Source organism: Carica papaya, chromosome 1 (assembly GCF_054855325.1).
Source record: "Carica papaya isolate Zhongbai chromosome 1, ASM5485532v1, whole genome shotgun sequence".
NCBI lineage: Eukaryota > Viridiplantae > Streptophyta > Magnoliopsida > Brassicales > Caricaceae > Carica > Carica papaya.
The window spans coordinates 21363785-21381174 of record NC_142309.1 but is presented as its reverse complement, the minus strand read 5'-3'; the positions used below and the strand labels follow the sequence as shown (position 1 = coordinate 21381174).

Here is a 17390-nt window from a genome sequence, read left to right as displayed (position 1 = left end):
ACCCTTGATAACGTTCTTTTTCTTCACATCATTCAAACCCCGTACTTCCACGATATAATTTTCTCAAACATTTATAATAGATTTGTTTTTTGAATCTCCCACCTTCGTAACACTCTGGCTTTTCCCTTTGTAGTTAATGGATGATTGTAGTCTCCTTAGTTCTCTCGACCTACCATCCCCATGTTTTTTCTTGGTTTTCCCAGCCGAATCTTCAGTCTTCTTCTCCTCCCGTATTCTCTTTTCAATCTCAAATAACAAACTCATAGGCTGATCTTTGAAATCCTTAAACAACACCCCAAGGGACTTACTGATCCTTTGGATGTTTTTGAGAACCCATTTCGAGTATATTTGATCATCACTCAACGAAAACATCATCTCCACCATGAATAATATAGACAAGGTCAGGATTACAAGGCAAGATACAGTCACATACCTGAAAAAACCAACACCAATGCAAGACCCGTCGGGGCATTGTCATGAGCTTCAAGCATGTCTCCCGACTTTGGACTACCAGGATAAGAGGTCTCAATGGTTTCCAATGCGTTCTCATCCTCACCATGGGGCTCCATGGCAGCTTCTTTCGAAAACCCTAAAAGGCTCTCCTAGCTATTCGTTTTGCCCTTTATGTCCTCGGCAGAGTTAAATGTATCTCCCGACTGAGAGAGCCCTTCAATTACAACATCAAATGGCACTGTTTGAGTTTTCTTTTCTAGGCATCAAGTCCACTTGAAACCAGGACTTTTTTATCTTAAATTCCCTGCTCAGTCCAACCTAATCAGTCCGCTTCCCTTTCTCTAGCCAAGAGAACCTCTTGGTTGGGTCCGTCAACATTGTGCTGATACATTTTTTCTAAGCGACAAGAGCGGGATTGGTCGGCCCCCTCAGCTAACTGCGGCATTAGAACCCCTTGCTTCCTTCCGAGTTGAACAGTGGTGCGGTTAATCAGCGAGGGAAATGGAGGTGGGTGATGGAAAAGGAGAGGTGTTCGAGGAGAGGGAGAAAGAGAGAGAAAGAGAGTTTAGAGAGTCTAGAAAGAAAGAATTTTTAGCTGACTGTAGCTAAGGGGATAAGAGAAATAAGTTTTGTCCTCTTATATTTCAAAAATAAAATTGTCCTTCTCTTATCATGTAGGACACCCTGCCAGACATGAGCCTCATCTGCAATAAAGCCTACCATCATCCAATTCAGTTCCAGGAACTCAATAATTGTGTACAAAAGGCAAGAGGAGAAGGGGCATCACAAGAGAAGGTGGACTAGAAATTCTGCAGCTCTCTTACATATATAGCACCCACTAACTAAAACATTTTCTCTTTGATCACCAATGGAAAGAAAGGAGGGGTCTCAATACTAACTGGGTCATGACGGGAGAAGGAAGAGAAAAAAATTATAAAATTTCACCGAGAAAGAACCGCTAGAACGCCATTTATAAATTGGTACATCATCATCACAAAGGGAAACAAATTTCTCAGAGAGAATGTGATGAATAAATCAAGCATACTTGCCCACCTCCCAATCATTAAATTTCTTACTAATCTCCCCATCCAAAACCACATAACCAATTAAGACAAAAACAAGGTAACACAGTGGAAGCCTCCTTTCCTAGTAGGAGGAAGCACGATAAGAAAACATTGTTTCAAAACACCACCACCACGCCACTCATTAGTCTAGAACTGGCCTCTCCAACCATATACTATTCTAAACCCACAACTTTGCATCAACAGACCCACTAGCTTGCCACCTGAGATTGAGAAGATTGAGGATAGTATAGAGTAGCGTTCTAGCTTCAAGCCACCAAAAAAGCAAACGATCAAAGGATTCGTTCGTCATTTTCATTCATATATGGATAATACCTAACGACCATAAATCTTCCCCCCTCTATTAAGTTGTGATGATTAGAACCCTATACCAAGCCACTTCCTAAGCAAAATTAGCTACCAGGGTGAAGCCTTTCTCTAGGGAGGCGATTAATGATACATTAAGTTTGAGCGCATATACTTATTAAACAAAAAACCCAAACAACATAACATCCACAATTTAGCTCATTCTCTACGATATGTTAGGATGGAAAAAATAGAACAGTAAAAAAAATGCAAAAATGAGACTCAATTCATCGAACATATGAACTAGTTCCTTCTTATGCCTCATGGCTACCAAGCATAGTGGTAAAACTTTCCGCTTACATCCTCATTTTGAAAACAATCAAAAAACATAGTAAATCATTTATTTCAGAGATGCATACCATTGTTCTTTTATACAAGGCTGCCAAAGGAATAACCCCAGAATCACAATCAACTTCACCCACCCATAACCTTAAATATGAAGCCCCTGAAAAGAAGAGACCAAAAAACACAAGAAGTTCAAGTTAACTTTAAACTAATAAGAGAGCTAATAACAACATAACAAGCATGTCGTATAAACACAATAGTAATAGTACAACTGTTCAAAAAACAATCTTCCAAATCTAGAATGCGCTTGTTAATCTTTTCTTCAGATTCTTGGTGGGGGGGCAAAGGCAACACAGAAGCCTCAAGAGGCAATATGAGGTACTTGGTTTATTTTTGGACATTCATATCATGAAAGTCAAAACTTTAAGAGTTGAGAGAAACAGCAAAGGGCTAATACCAAATAAAAACAAAAAACACAATTACATAAAGTTTTAGTAAATTAACATGTTAAGAGATAAAATTCACTAACATATTAGGGTTTCGAGACTTGTTGCTCCCTAGAAAATATTTTGGTGCTAAATTCAAATTTGGGATCCTATCATTAGCAACATGGAGAAGAATCATCTTGTTGGAAGAAAATTTATCTTCCCAAAGGAGGCTCTTATTAAAAACACCCTCTCCAATTTACTCACCTATTACCTCTCTCTGTCCTATGCCTGCCAATGTCATCAAGAGTTGGAATCACTGCAATTCCATTTTCTTTGGGAAGGACTCCAAAGAGCAAGCGTGTTCCCATCTTATGGCTTGGGATATTGCCAAAACACTGATATGGTGGGAGGTTTTTCCATAACATCTTTGCTTGCTATGAATCACTGCAATATCATTTTTTTTTTGTTGTGTGTGGAAGAATAGAATGTTTTTCTCATTGAATATCAGGGCCTTATATATATAGGTGAATAGTAATAATAAAAGGAAACAATATTAATTACAAAAATCACAAAAATTATGATATATTACTAATATACCTTTTACGCTAGTGCAATCCTAATGTACACTTCTTAACACTCTCCAAATATCCATTTCACTAGCTTGGCAATAATCTCTGAAATACAGGATTGTTTAATCCTTTGGTTTATATATCAGCAAGTTGCGAAGTGGTAGACATATAAGGAGTATATATCAACCAACTATCGAGATTTTCCTTGATAAAGTATCTGTCTAGTTCAATGTATTTAGTTATGTCATATTGTGCATATTGTGAGCAATGGTATTTTTTTTTTTTTTGCAGATAAAAATAGTGTGTATATTATGTATATGACACCAAGAAGGTGTCACTCATGTACAAAAATATTTACAGATCAATTAATACATCAACTTACCCAAAATCATCTCACCCATTGAGATTATGACCCAACATTAGAGCACCAAAAGTATGTATCTATCTATATTAATTTTGGAGAAATCCCTCACACACCCATCAAATGCTCTATTGTTCCTTTCTTTTCCACACAACCCCAAAAATGATTAGAGGTATAAGCTTTACACCCATCAAATACTCTCTTGCGAGCAATACTAATTGTTGGCTTATTGTCGCAGTAGAGTCTCATAGGTTTATCCCACTATATCTCAAGTCTTCTAAAATCATTTTCAACCATAGAAGTTTACACACCCCTTGATACATAACCTTAAACTCTAACTCTACACTAAATTGGGCTAACATATTCTGCTTCTTACTTCTAATAAGTCACTAGATTCCATTAGAGAAAAGTACAATATCTAGAAATAGATCTCCAATCAACTAACAATCCTACATAGTCCGTATCAGTGTATGCTTCAATAAGCAGCCCATTTTTTCTTTTGAACATAATTTCCTTCCTCGAAGTACCCTTCAAGTAATGGAGTATCCTGTAGGCAGCTTGTAGGTGCACTTCGGGCTTGTGCATGAATTGGCTCACCATACTAATTACATATGCAATGTTTGTTCTGGCATATGACGAGTATATTAATTTTCCCACTAGTTCCTAGTACCTTTCTGTATCCACATATGCGTCTTCTTCTAGCAATCCCAAGTTTATGATTGGGATCAATCAATGTGCTAGCAGGCATGCATGCTAGTTTGTCAGTTTCCTTCAAAAGGTTTTTGACATATTTTTACTGTGAGATAAATACTTTAAACTTTGAGTAGGCTACTTCCATCCTGAGGAAATATTTTAATTTCTCCAATTCTTTAATCTCGAACACTAGCTAGTCATTGCTTGAGGACCACCTTTTTTCTTGCATCATTCTCTATAAGAATTATATAATCTACATATACCAGAAGTGCTATGACTCCCTTGACTCTAAGTGCTCAATGAATAGGGTGTGATCTCTCTAACTCTGCTTGTATCTCATGGATAGCATTACTTTTGCAAATCTTCCCAAACCATGCCTGAGGGTATTGTTCAAGCCCATACAATGTGTTTTTTTTTTAGTTTATATATCTTGTTCATTCCTACTCCCTTAGCAAACACAGGGAGAATTTCCATGTAAATTTCTTCTTCCAATTTCCCATGTTAAAAAACATTCTTAACATCAAACTGCTACAATTGCCAATTGAAGTTAGCTACTAAGGATAATAAGATACATATCGTATTCATTTTTGCAACGGGTACAAATGTCTCTTAATAGTCAATCCTGTAGGTCTGTATACTCTTTAGCCACTTATCTTGCATTGTACCTCTCTATGTTCCATGGGATTTGTACTTAATAGTGAACACCCACTTACACCCAACTGGTCTCTTTCCCTTAGGCTAGTCTACCACTTCTTAATTCTTTTCAAGTGTGTGCATTTAAATATTCCTACCATTTTTCTATTCACCACACTTTAAAGTTTAAGATAATGTTTTAGGGATGGATATTGCATTTAAACTCATGAGAAAATTATTGTGCAATGGTCAAAATTTTTCAAAAGAGACAAAATTTGAGATGGGTAGTGTTATGTTTACTAGTTAAGGATCGTGTTACCGGATAATTAACAACAAACTCGTTTTCTAACAAGGGGTTAACACCCTTATTCTTATTGCGAGAGCGACGTATTTTGTGAAAATAAAATTTAGGTCATCAAAGATAGCTGCTACCTTGGATCTCATTAGAGAGAGCTCCAATCTCGTAGTTTAAAATAATATTCTGATTTATCATTATTAATAACAAGCATATGCCTTTATATAGAGTTTACAATTTTTATTTAGGAATCTTAATTTAATTAAGAATTTAAATTTAATTAACAATACTCTACTAAAATACTAGAAATCCTATATTATTTAGGAATCCAATATTAATGAAAAATTATATACTACTTAGAAATTTAATACTAATTAATATTCCATGTTTACTATTTAGAAATCTAATACTATTTAAAATTTCATATTTAATTGAACTTCAACACCCTAATTAGGTCTTATAAATCCATCTATAACATTACTCCCCCCGGTCCTCAAGCTTGAAATGTAGACATAGCTGATTTGTTAGTTTTTTCTTATTGCTCAGGACCAGTGTCGCGCTCAATTTCAAGCCAGAACAACCGTTTACATTAGTGACCCGAACCAAATGGTTCACCACAGTTATAACACAACCCTTTCAGTCTCCTTTCTGTCATCTCTACTCTTATTAGTTTCTTTATAAATGGAGAAGTGTTACCAGATTGTGTCGTAACCTTGTTACCCTATAAAGTCAGTGTTTTCTAAACTAAATTGTTAGATTTGGTCACAGACTAACAAAGGTCACTAAATTGTATTCGGTCATATTCTACAACTGTTGTTTCTTTTCAAAAGTTCTGATCATGCTCATTGCATGCATTAGAGTGGTGGGCGATTGCATCTCGACCTCTAAACAGAGAGAATAAATCACTTTTGTTGTAAACAAATTGACTTGTTGATCACAACGTACTGTAGAGGCTCGGGCCAACAGCCTTTAAAACTATCATTGATACTCCTCAACCGAGTCCGTTTTCTTAAAGTTAACTAATTTGCACAATGGGTTGTTTTACAGGGGCGGTCCAAACTGTAAGATGCAATACTCCACGAATATTTCTCATGCCATGTTCGGCTCTTCCTACTATAACATATAGTACCAAAGTTGGGTTTCTCCTAACATGTAAAAAGTTGCCAAACTAACCTTGTTGGAAGCGACGGTCTGCTGATTAGTAAAAAATTGTCTGCATCGATTGAGTCAAATCAAATGATCTTTTGTACCATCGTAGGTCGGCAAATCCAATTTGGTGTAGTGTGGGATAATTCCTCTTTTTGCTACCTCTGTGTTTGCAGTGCACGATTCCGGCTGGTTGTCAACATGACTGAATTGAATTGTGTGGCTATTGTCGGCTTCTATTCCGCCCTCTAAATCTCTGTCGCGCAACTAGGTGGCTATCTGAAGAAGAGTCTCCATCTGTTGAGACAGCTGCCACAACTTAGCATCCATTCGGGCCTCCGATTCAATTATAAGATTTTTCAATTTCTCACGCAATCCTTCCTCGCCTATGTTGTCTAGCTCTGACAACAAATTATTGTTTCCTGGTTAAAAATCGAATCATCGGGCGATTAACAGCAAAGTCATCTTCTAACAAAAAGTTAACACTCTTATTCTTATTGCGATAGCGACCTATTTTGTGAAAATAGATTACAGCTCATTAGAGAGCTCAAATTTTATAATTTAAAATAATATTCTAACTTATCTTTATTAATAACAAGTATACCCATTTATGTAGCTATTACAATTTTTATTTAGAAATCTTAATTTATTAAGAAATCTAAATGTAATTAAGAATACTCTAGTAAAATATTGAAAATCCTATATTATTTAGGAATCCAATATTAATGGGAAATAATATACTATTTAGAAATCTAATAATAATTAAGATTTCATGTTTACTACTTAGAAATCCAATATTAATTAGCATTTCATATTTAATTGAACTTTAACATCCTATTTAGATCTTATAAATCCATCCATAACAGGTAGAATGAATGCTTAGTGCATTATCTTGTCCCTCTTCTAAGTATACAAGCGCAATATCATAAAAAAGGTGATTCTCGATGCTTACCTCATTTTCAACATTCAGTTCGGATTCTTGAACTTACTTTGAATCAAAATCCAATTTTGTTTCTTGAATACACCTGAAAAAAGTGTTGGTCTTATATGGATTGAGTTTCAGGCTCATTTTATAAGGCTTGAGGTTCAAACTTATTTTGTGTGCTTTGGTTTTCTTGCTTATCTCAAAAAAACAAAAAGTGGGCTTTGGTTTCCTAGTGACGTAGTTGTTTTAGAGAGTGTAGTGTTTAAAGGTAAGAGAGAAATGTCAAAGAACGAGTTCTCCTTATTTTCAGTATAATCTCTCCTTGGAGAAAAGGATGAGTAAGAAATGACTTGGTTTCAACAAAGGTAACATCAGCAAATACATAAAACTTTCGGATAAATGGATAATGACATTTGTATCCTTTTATGTTGATGAGTATCCAAAAAAAGACAAATTTGATGGCTCTAGGGTCAAGTTTCCCTCTTTGAAACCGATGTATGTGAAATAAGAAACACACCTAAAGACATGAAAGATTGAGGTTATTAGTGACTCTAACCTCAGGAAAGAATATAGCTTGAACTTCCATAGGACTGCAGAAGTCTAGTACTCCACATGATAATCGGTTGATAAGATAAGTAGCAATTAAAATAACTTCCCACCAATAGTGTTTGGGTACATAGTTTTGGAACAAGAAGGCATGTAAAGTGATGAGCAAGTGGCTATTTATCATTTCAACTACTGTGTCTTGTTGTGGAGCATAGACACAGAATGACTCGTGAACAATTCCTTTCTTTTTAAAGGAGGATAATGTCTGGTTAAAATAGTCAGAGACGTTATCAAAGTGAAAACATTTAATTGGTAACTCGAACTGTGTAATTAATCATAATGTGGAACTGGGAAATAATATGACTTAATTTAAAATTCCAATAAGAAAGCCAAGTGACCTGAATACAATCATCAATAAAAAAAACAAACCATCGGACCTTAGAAATATTATGAATATTTGAGTCTCTCCAAATATCACTATGAAACAAATGAAAAGAAAAATTCTCTTTTATTATTAAGAGGAAAAGGTACACATTTTTGTTTTGCCAATTCACATCCACCACAATTAAATTTCTATTATTGACATCCAAGAACCAAGAGGGAAACACAACTTTAACGATGGAGAATGATGGGTGACCTAACCTTCTGTGATAGAGTCATATCTTATCAAGGGTGATAGTGGAAATGACATTCATGGTATCTCAGGTGCATCTAGGAAGTATAACTCATCCCGAGTCTCATCATGTCTAATCTTTTTCCCCTGAGTTCTGGTCCTCAAAAAGAGAAGAAGAAAAAATCACTAACAATTGAGGTCTTGTGATAGCTTGGTTATTTATATCATATTGGTACCCAATTTCGAGATATGTAATAAGTGCAAAGTGATAGTCAAACTTTATGATTCCAACTCCTACTACTATGGTTAGTGAACTATCGGCAATAATGATTTTTTTATTGTTGGGCATGGGGCACAAGTGCTGAGAAATTAAGTGGAGTTGATCATATGGATTGTGCCTCCTGAGTATACAACTCATGGTAATACGAAAAACTTATATGAGGTATTTAAACCATAAGAGATAGAAAACGTACCTGAATGAGCAAAGTAACTGGTACCTTCTGATGTAACCTTCGACATGAGTTGGTGTTTTTAGGCAATTGAGGCCAATTAAATAAAATAAAGTTAGGGTTTACCAACTCCCTAGAACACAACTCCTTGTTTGAACGAGCTATCCGCAGATAGCGGCGCACGCAGCAGCACAGGATAGGAAAAAAAGCATAACAGGGTAGCAAAGTGAGTAACAGAGCGAGCAGCGGAGCAGGAAACAGATCAGAACAAGAAACAGAGCCGAAGAGAGCAGCTGGCACCGAAAACAGAGCTGCTGACACGAGAAACAAAGCACCCACGAAGCAGAGCACACAATAACAGGGCACTCGGAAACAAAGGCCACTGAGCAAGCCAGAAACAGAGTGCAGGCTGTTGTGGCTGTTTGCATGCAGAAACAAGAGCGGCTGAACAGGCCAGTTCAGGCAATCAAGGTCGGTTTCAGGTTTAGGGTTTATTTCGGCAACTAAGGCCTGTTTAGGGTTTGAAAGCTAAAGAAAATTTTTTTCCTTTTTCTCTTATGGCTTCGATACTTATGTGGAAGAATAGAATGTTTTTTCATTAAATATTAGGATCCTATATATACAAATGAATAACAACAATGCAAAGAAACAATATTAATTACGAAGATTACAAAGACCATGTTTTTTACTAATATACCCTTTGCCCTAATATTACTCTGACATACACTTCTAAGCATCTTATAGCAGTTATTTCTGGAAAGAGGTGATTATCGCTAAATACGAGTTAGGCAAAAGGCTTGGAAATTTTGCCAGGAGTAGCTAGATTTATGGTCCTAGTCTTTAGAAGTGGATTAGCAAGGGTTGTAGCTAATTCTTTGACTTGTCATTGTTTAGACTTGGTGAAAGTCAAGTTTTAAGCTTTTTGGTCGATAACTGTTGCAAGGCTAGACCACTCAAGAATGAGATTTTATAGTGTTTCTCTATTGCAAGGGATAAGGACTTTATAGTTAGCAATTTGTGGTCAAAATGGTTCCTCACCTCCTATGTCGGACATCCAGCTCCCATAGAATCTCAATGACTGGGAGATTAACATGTCTTCCCTTGTGAATCTTCTTAAGTCCTGCCATTTTGATCCTAGTGAATGCAATCTCCCTAGGCAGCCCTATACCAAGGACGGGATGTTCTCTTTGACATCCTTTTATGAAATTTTTTCTCACATTATTAGCTACCTGCAAAGTTCCCATGGAAACGGAGTTGGAAGAAAAAAGTCCCCACCTATGTGGCTTTCTTCGCCTGTGAGCCCACTTGGAACAAAATCTTATCTTTAAATAACTTAAGGAAGCAGGTAGACCAATTGTTAATGGATGCCCAATGTGTTTGCAAGATGATGAATCCCCTATCATCCCCTCTATGGTTTGTGGAGGGTAGAAGGCTATGGGTTTTGTCTTTGTCCCTCCTAAATTTGTCTTGGGCAGTCAACAGTTCGATTGTGGATTAATTATTGGTTTCAAATGGCATTAGAATGTGCAAGTCCAGAAGAAAAATTGTCTCTCTTCTCCTTGGTTGTCATGTGAGTCATTTACAAGGAAAGAAACAAGATGACTTTCCCTAACATTAAATTTTATTTCACTAACATCAGAGATATGTGATTCCAGATCTCGAGAAGTTTGTTGAATGGCAGCCTATTTTATTTGAAGAGAATTTTGTGAAATTCTTAGATATTTTGTTTTCTTGACTTTCATATAGTTTGTGCAGTTGAGTCGCATGCCTTTGGTGCACTATGAATATGATTCACTCCATTTTCTTCTCAAAACAGAAAACAAGATAAGAGATGGAAATTACCATCCAGCGTTGGAATTGTCAACTTATGACCAAGAACCCTGCTATAGCACAAAAGATCCCACACTTGTATAATCCCATCAATATGAAGCACAAAAAGAAGTTTTTTCTCCTGCACCTCCGATATCACCAAATCTTGAACAGCCCCTGCCATCCTACCCCTGAATAACATGTTCACTGAATTTTGTTAAATTGTATACTTTAGATATTATTGCATAAGCAACATCAGGAACAAAGAAAGGAAAATGGCAAAGAAATTCCTTTTATGGCAAAGAAATTCCTTTTTATGGAAAAAGAAATATTACTAGGGAGAAGAAATAAAAGTACACAACCAAACAAGAGCTCCTTATGAAAAGAAACTAAGAAAAAGGAAAAAAAAAAAACTACATAAAAATAATAAAGGATCCTCTTTGCATGGTAGATAAAAGAACTTCCTTAACAAAGTAGTGAGCCTTAGCTCACAAAGTGGCAGAAACGGCCAATCTATCCCACAAAAAGGACACATTAATTGGTCTTTGAAGATTCTCAAGTTTTACTCCAACCACAACACCCACAAAACAAACCAAAAAAAGCAACACACATTTAAACTCCTTTCTCTTAATCTCACCACTCAAGTGAATTTAAAAGCTTCCAGAGTAGATGAAACAACACACATCTCCCCAAGTACTGAAAGAGCATAACTACCAAGCCACCTCACAATGTAAGAACAAACGGTTATTTATCTGCAAAAAATCTAGTAATGCATCACACAAATATCAGGAGAGAGAGCTTACTTCGATCTTTGCATATGCAACAAATCTTATCATTGACATGATCAAGTACAGAATTGTGTCTGGAACAAATTGTTACTATTATTGCCCCAGTACCAAGGGAGAGATCGAAGATCATCTGCTGAAGACAGGAATCATGGGACAGCTATTGTAAGCCAAAAGATAGTTTGAGTATTGAGAATCTAGACTTATAATATTGGCTTAGAGGCTAATTGGTAATGATGTTCTTTTGGCTTTATGACACAGAGGGTAAAGAGCAAGTATGGCCTTCACTAAAATGGGTGGGCAGGATACCAAACATAGGCTAATTGGTAATGATGTTCTTTTGGCTTTATGACACAGAGGGTAAAGAGCAAGTATGGCCTTCACTAAAATGGGTGGGCAGGATACCAAACATAGAATTAACATGACCCAGAAAAGCCTCTAGAAGTTCATCTCTCATGTACATTCCTCTCTTTGTCCTTTGCTTCATTTAAGGTATGGGTAGATTCCCGTTCCTATCATGGTAAGATCCTTGGTTAGCCACTTTCTTTTCTCTTTATTATTCCCAACTTTATATATATGTTATGTCACTACAGTCCTGTATCTTTCTTTTATTCTTTATGATTTACCAAGATTCTCAATTTCTTAGGACTTTTGCAAGCTTGACAATAGAGAGACCTCTTTATTAGTATTATTGGATATCACAAAAAAGTAGCTCTCTCTCCTTATATTTGCGTGATGTGTTGCTAGAGTTGGATACATATAATGAAGTGAAGCATGTTCTAAAAGTGCTTGTATCAAGTAAAACTTCTCATCATCTCAAATAATACAAGGAATAGTTTTATTATCTCAGCTCATAGAGCATAACTAAAATGCCCGGATGCATCAGTAAGTTAAAGTTCCACCTTTATCCTTCTTTTTCCTTCTTGAGCAAATTTCTTTTCCATTGGCACAAAGGATGCACATTCACCTTCGGTTGTTACTTCAAAAGCCTATTCCTTAGTAAATAAAATGCTGCCTAATCAGCTTTCAATTAAAAGATGTAAGGTATACCTTGACACAAGGCCCCACAATCGACCAATTGCTGAATGATCCCGCAGCTCATGGACAAAACCTGAGGAGAAAAAGGTGAGAAACATATCTGTCAAGAAGCTTATTTCAAAAAAAATTATATCTGTAAAGAAGCTAAAACAAATTAGAAAAGAAAGATGGAGAATAAAGCACACCAGAAGCAGTTTGGTGAAGCGTGCCAAGTTGGAAACAAGCAACAGATCCATCACCCCTCCCAACAACAAGACATCCCGGCATTGCTGTGACACTTGTAACAGGCTCATAATTGGAATAAGCTGGAAGATTGACCTCCACAAAATCATCTTGTGGGAAAACAGAACAAGATGCATAGGCAGAAATGCTTGAAAGTTTAAGCAGGTAAGCAACTCCCGTCACAGTTAACGCATAAAGTGAGCAGAAGTTCCTTGAAGTGCTACCTATCTGCAACAGATGCATAAAAAGAAAATAATTGGTAATCCTAAAAGTAAGTCATTATGGGAGAGGTAATTAACAAAGTATCTAAAAGGCTAGAGTGCCGGAAAGGGGACTTGTTCTCTTTGGGGGATAAAGGCACTTTAATACAGACATGTTTGTCTAGCATACTATTTTATTACTAATTCTTTTTTAGATAATAGGAGAAGTGAAAGAGTGGAAGGAATTATGAGGAAGTTTCAATGAGCTGGAGCATGGAAGCAATATAGAGATCGTTAGTAAACTAGGAACTATGTTATTAGTCTAAAACTTTTTTTTGAAAATAAAATATGAAATTATATTCACAGCTACCAAAAGGGTGCAACTAGTGTACAATTGTCAGTCCAAAACTTATGATGACTTGGGCATCAGGAACTCAATATCAAAAAAATTAGCTTTATTGATTAAATAGCTACAGCATTTTTCCACAGAAACCTAGTTCTTGTGGCATAACGAGATCAAGATCATTCATGATAATCATAGAAATGGATGGGACGTTGTAACAGGAAGCCCCATCTCACACAAAAGCCCATGAAAGGCCATTTCCCAATTGCAACACCTCTACCTTCCTCTTACAAGACATAGAGTGGAAGATAGCTCAAGAATGTTGTCTTGGGAGTATCACTGGAAGATAGCTCAACCTTCCTCTTACAAGACATAAAGTGGAAGATAGCCCATGAAAGGCCATTTCCCGATTGCAACACCTCTATCTTCCTCTTACAAGACATAAAGTAGAAGATAGCTCAAGAGTGGATTAGCAGTAGCACTTTACCTAATCAATTTCCTTGTCTGTATAATATTTCATCCAGTCACAATGCACCTATTTCCCATTTTATACGTCCTACAGTCAAAATTGTTCCTTGGAACTTTCACTTTTTCAAAAACCTACCCCACCACGAGACTAATGAAATGCTAACCCTATTAAATTTCATAGAATTGTTCCACCATGTCCACTAGCCCAATAGCAGGATTTGGACCTTGGAGCCCTCAAGATTATACACATTCAAGTCTTTCTTTCACCATATAACCTATAACCCTAACTACTATTATATTCTTTCTACCAATGTATTTAAGAAAGCTAAAGTCCCTTCAAAAGTGAAAGTGTTTGCATGAACTGCTATTCTAAATAGACTCAACATTAATGATTTGCAGCAAATTTGCAGGTCTAATCAAGCTCTTTCACTGAATGTTTGTGTTGTGTGTTGCTAGAAGGGGACAAGCATTTATTTCTCCAATGCCATGTGGCTTGGAATCTGGACAATGTTACTTGATATGTTTGCATTGGCTTGAGTTGTTCCTCCTTATAATGTTCTATGAGTTCAAATCTTTATGGGGAAGGGATGACAAAGGTTATAAACCTCTTTGGCATAGTGCTCTATCCAGGGTTTCTGAACATTATGATTAGAACATAATCATAGGATTTCCAAGACCGCTTTTCCCAACTCAAGATCTATAGGAGAGGATGACATTTTAGCATTCTTATGGCGAAGACTCACAAGAAATTTCTAGCTCTTTTCAAATTATATAGGAACTGAGAGACAATAATATACTGAGCTTCAGTGGGTTCAGTTGTAATATATCATATTTTTTAGTTCTTCTTTGAGAAAGCTCTAAGAGAATATCTTACTCTCTATCATTATAGTTGTAACTTTCTAGTCCTTATAATATTTCTTCTATTGAAAAAAAAAAGAATGTTATTGGTGTTTTTTTTTAAACAAGAATGTTATTGGTGTTAATCCTGTTGAAAAGAGAAATTCATTAAAAAAATCTGAGTTTACTTTCCAAAGGCTTATAGATATTACATTATTAAGGGTATTGAGGTTGTCAATCAGAAACTCTAAAAAAATTTACAAGTATAAGCAGAAGATGACTAAAAGCTCCAAGTGCGCCAATCAGGAATGGGTAAGATAAAAGTACAGCACGAGTTTAAAAAAGAAATAACTGATCAAAACTATGACATATTTTCACTTTTATTTTCAATCCTTATTTTCATTTGCAAGAACTGGACATATTTCGTATATAAACATGTTTTTTATGAAAGCATGTACGGAGTCATGTCATGTGTATCTTGGAAAACTTCAACAAACCTGATCTTTAAAGATAAAGGCAAAAGGAGAAAGGCCATGAGGAAAGTTGAGACGGAGGCCAGTAGCAGGGAATTCTTCACCAGCAGAGAGCTGGACCAACTCGAGAGTGTGAGGTCGGACCTTGTGGATTCTCCTGTTGACATCGAGTTTTGAATTTAGGGCAACATTTTTTCTCTTTGCAGTTACAAATGGAAAAGGAAATAAACAAAACCAGTCAAGTGTTTTGCAGAAAGAAAAGGAAAATATAGCAACATAAAAACGTACCAAACGAGATATAGAGGAGGATCTCCGATGACGGAACAGGAAGCGGTATCCCGGGTTAAAGGAGCGAAAGCAGTAGTAGCAGTTCTGGTAGAGTGACCGTCGGAATGAGGAACGATGGAATTTTCACCAGAAGAAGACGGCACAGACACTTCCGTCCATTTGACAGAGTCGCTGCCCATGATTGGGACCTCCATCCCTTCCATTTTCTTCTACTTCACTCCCTCTTCCTTACAAGTGTTCCCACTGACACTGCTGAAGCTGATACGCTTTTATATCCAATAGTTGAGAAGCGCTACTTGCTGAAAAGAAGCGAATAGCAGTCTTCCTCGCCAGTGTTTGCCCGTTGGTGAAGGAGAAGCGCTCGGTGCAGACAAGAACTCGTTACAGCGGAAGAAGAACGCTGATCTCCAGAGCTAATATAGAGAGGAGAGGCGCGCGAAGAGGGAGGGAGATTTGGGGTTTATTTTCATCAGATACCAATGCAAGATCAATGCTAAATTTTGATCCAATTTGAGAGTTCAAATTCTTGGCTGGGCTGATTCGCTGAGCTGAAACTGAGTTGACGATGATGATTTTCAACTAGGTATGATATTTTGGGTTTGAACCGTTTAAAACGGCAATTGGGCTTAAATATGGGCCTCTGGTTTTGTCGCCGTAAATAGCCACAGACTAACAGTATTTTTAAATAAAATATTACTAGAATTTTAACGGAAAACATGAATAGCGTGTGAATAAAAACTTTTTTTTCACTAATAAGAATGAAATGAAAAAGTTTAAAGTATATGTTTATTATTACTTTTATATATGATGTGTTATAGCATATGAATAATAACTTTATGAATTATATTTATAATTTTTAATTTTATTAATTTATTGATTTATTTTTAAAATAAAATGTAATAATTATTTATTAAGTTTTTTAATAATTACTATTTTAAAATTTAAATAATGATGATTTGATAATTATATTAAACAAAGTAAGCATAGCAATTAAATTAAAATAAAATGCTAAATTTATTAAAATAATGTTAAATAAAAATTTAGTAATTATGATAATTATTTTTATTATTTATAAATTTATTATTTCAATATTTTTATTAATATTATTAAATATACTTAAACATAACTGTCACATTCTATATTCTAAACATTTTAAATTAAGTTTTAATAAATAGTTACTTAAATATATTCTTACTAAATATTAGTTTCAGAGTTTTTTTACTAATTTGTAAAATATATCCTTCAAACTAAACATATTCTTATTTATAAAAATTACAATGCAAATTTCTCAAGTTTGATGACTTTTTTATATTAATTATTTTAGGTTCCTAACAAATAAATAAGTTTAGTCTATAAGCCTATAACCTGTTTCCATTATAATTTTTGTATTTCATTCCAAATTATGGTTGGAAGTTTATTTTACAATATTGCAAATATATGTGATCATGTAAATATATTTTATAGTATATAATATATATTTATTATAGTTTTTTGAATAGTTCGACATTATATTTTTATAATGTGATCAATTTTTGGTTTGTAACTAAGGATGTGGAGAATTTTGCTATATTGATTAAAGTAAACTTTGGAAATTATGATTTATGAAGTTTTAAAAAGTATATCATATATTTTTCTTAAATTTTATTTTACAGTAATCTATTTATGTGTTTTAAATAACATAATATTTAATTAAAATATAGATGTTTAATGAATTCGATTATATTTATGTTTCTTTTTTATTTTAATACGAGTATACTGCTGAATAAGAAAAAAAATATATGTATTTAATGTATAAAAATTTATGATGATGATTATTATTATTATTATTATACAATGACAATAATAATAGACCAACTATTATATACCAAAATTAAAATTTTTCATATAATTACTATTTTATACTAGTCCATTGTATTTATTTCTTTTTTATTTGAGAATATTACATACAAAAAAATTATAATATAGCTTGTTAAAGTACTGAGCAAACCTCATTATCACTTTGACAAGCTTTTATGAATTGTAATATACTGATGTTATATAATTGTAATTAGTGTTTTTTTTAAAAAAAATTTATTGACAAATTAAAAAGTGTTTGCCAACATTT

At 34.9% G+C, this 17390-nt stretch overlaps 1 protein-coding gene across 9 annotated transcripts in view; it reads right to left on the bottom strand.

Moving 5' to 3' along the window:
- The window catches only part of SAR1 (SUPPRESSOR OF AUXIN RESISTANCE1), a 47029-nt gene extending 31210 nt beyond the window's left edge, over positions 1-15819 (bottom strand). For 2 of the 9 annotated variants that reach the window (XM_088221447.1, XM_088221449.1), the window contains exons 1-6: positions 15287-15811; positions 15023-15155; positions 12641-12905; positions 12468-12528; positions 10666-10823; positions 2240-2325 (exon numbers count right to left, since the gene is read on the bottom strand). In XM_088221447.1, the coding sequence (XP_088077573.1) occupies positions 2240-2325; positions 10666-10823; positions 12468-12528; positions 12641-12905; positions 15023-15155; positions 15287-15489 (906 nt within the window). In that variant the 5' untranslated portion in view covers positions 15490-15811. Of the gene's footprint in view, positions 1-2239; positions 2326-10665; positions 10824-12467; positions 12529-12640; positions 12906-15022; positions 15156-15286 lie in introns of those variants that run through there. The other 7 variants (XM_088221450.1, XM_088221455.1, XM_088221453.1 and 4 more) reach the window with 6 other exon arrangements.
- Between the last annotated feature and the right edge of the window lie 1571 nt (positions 15820-17390).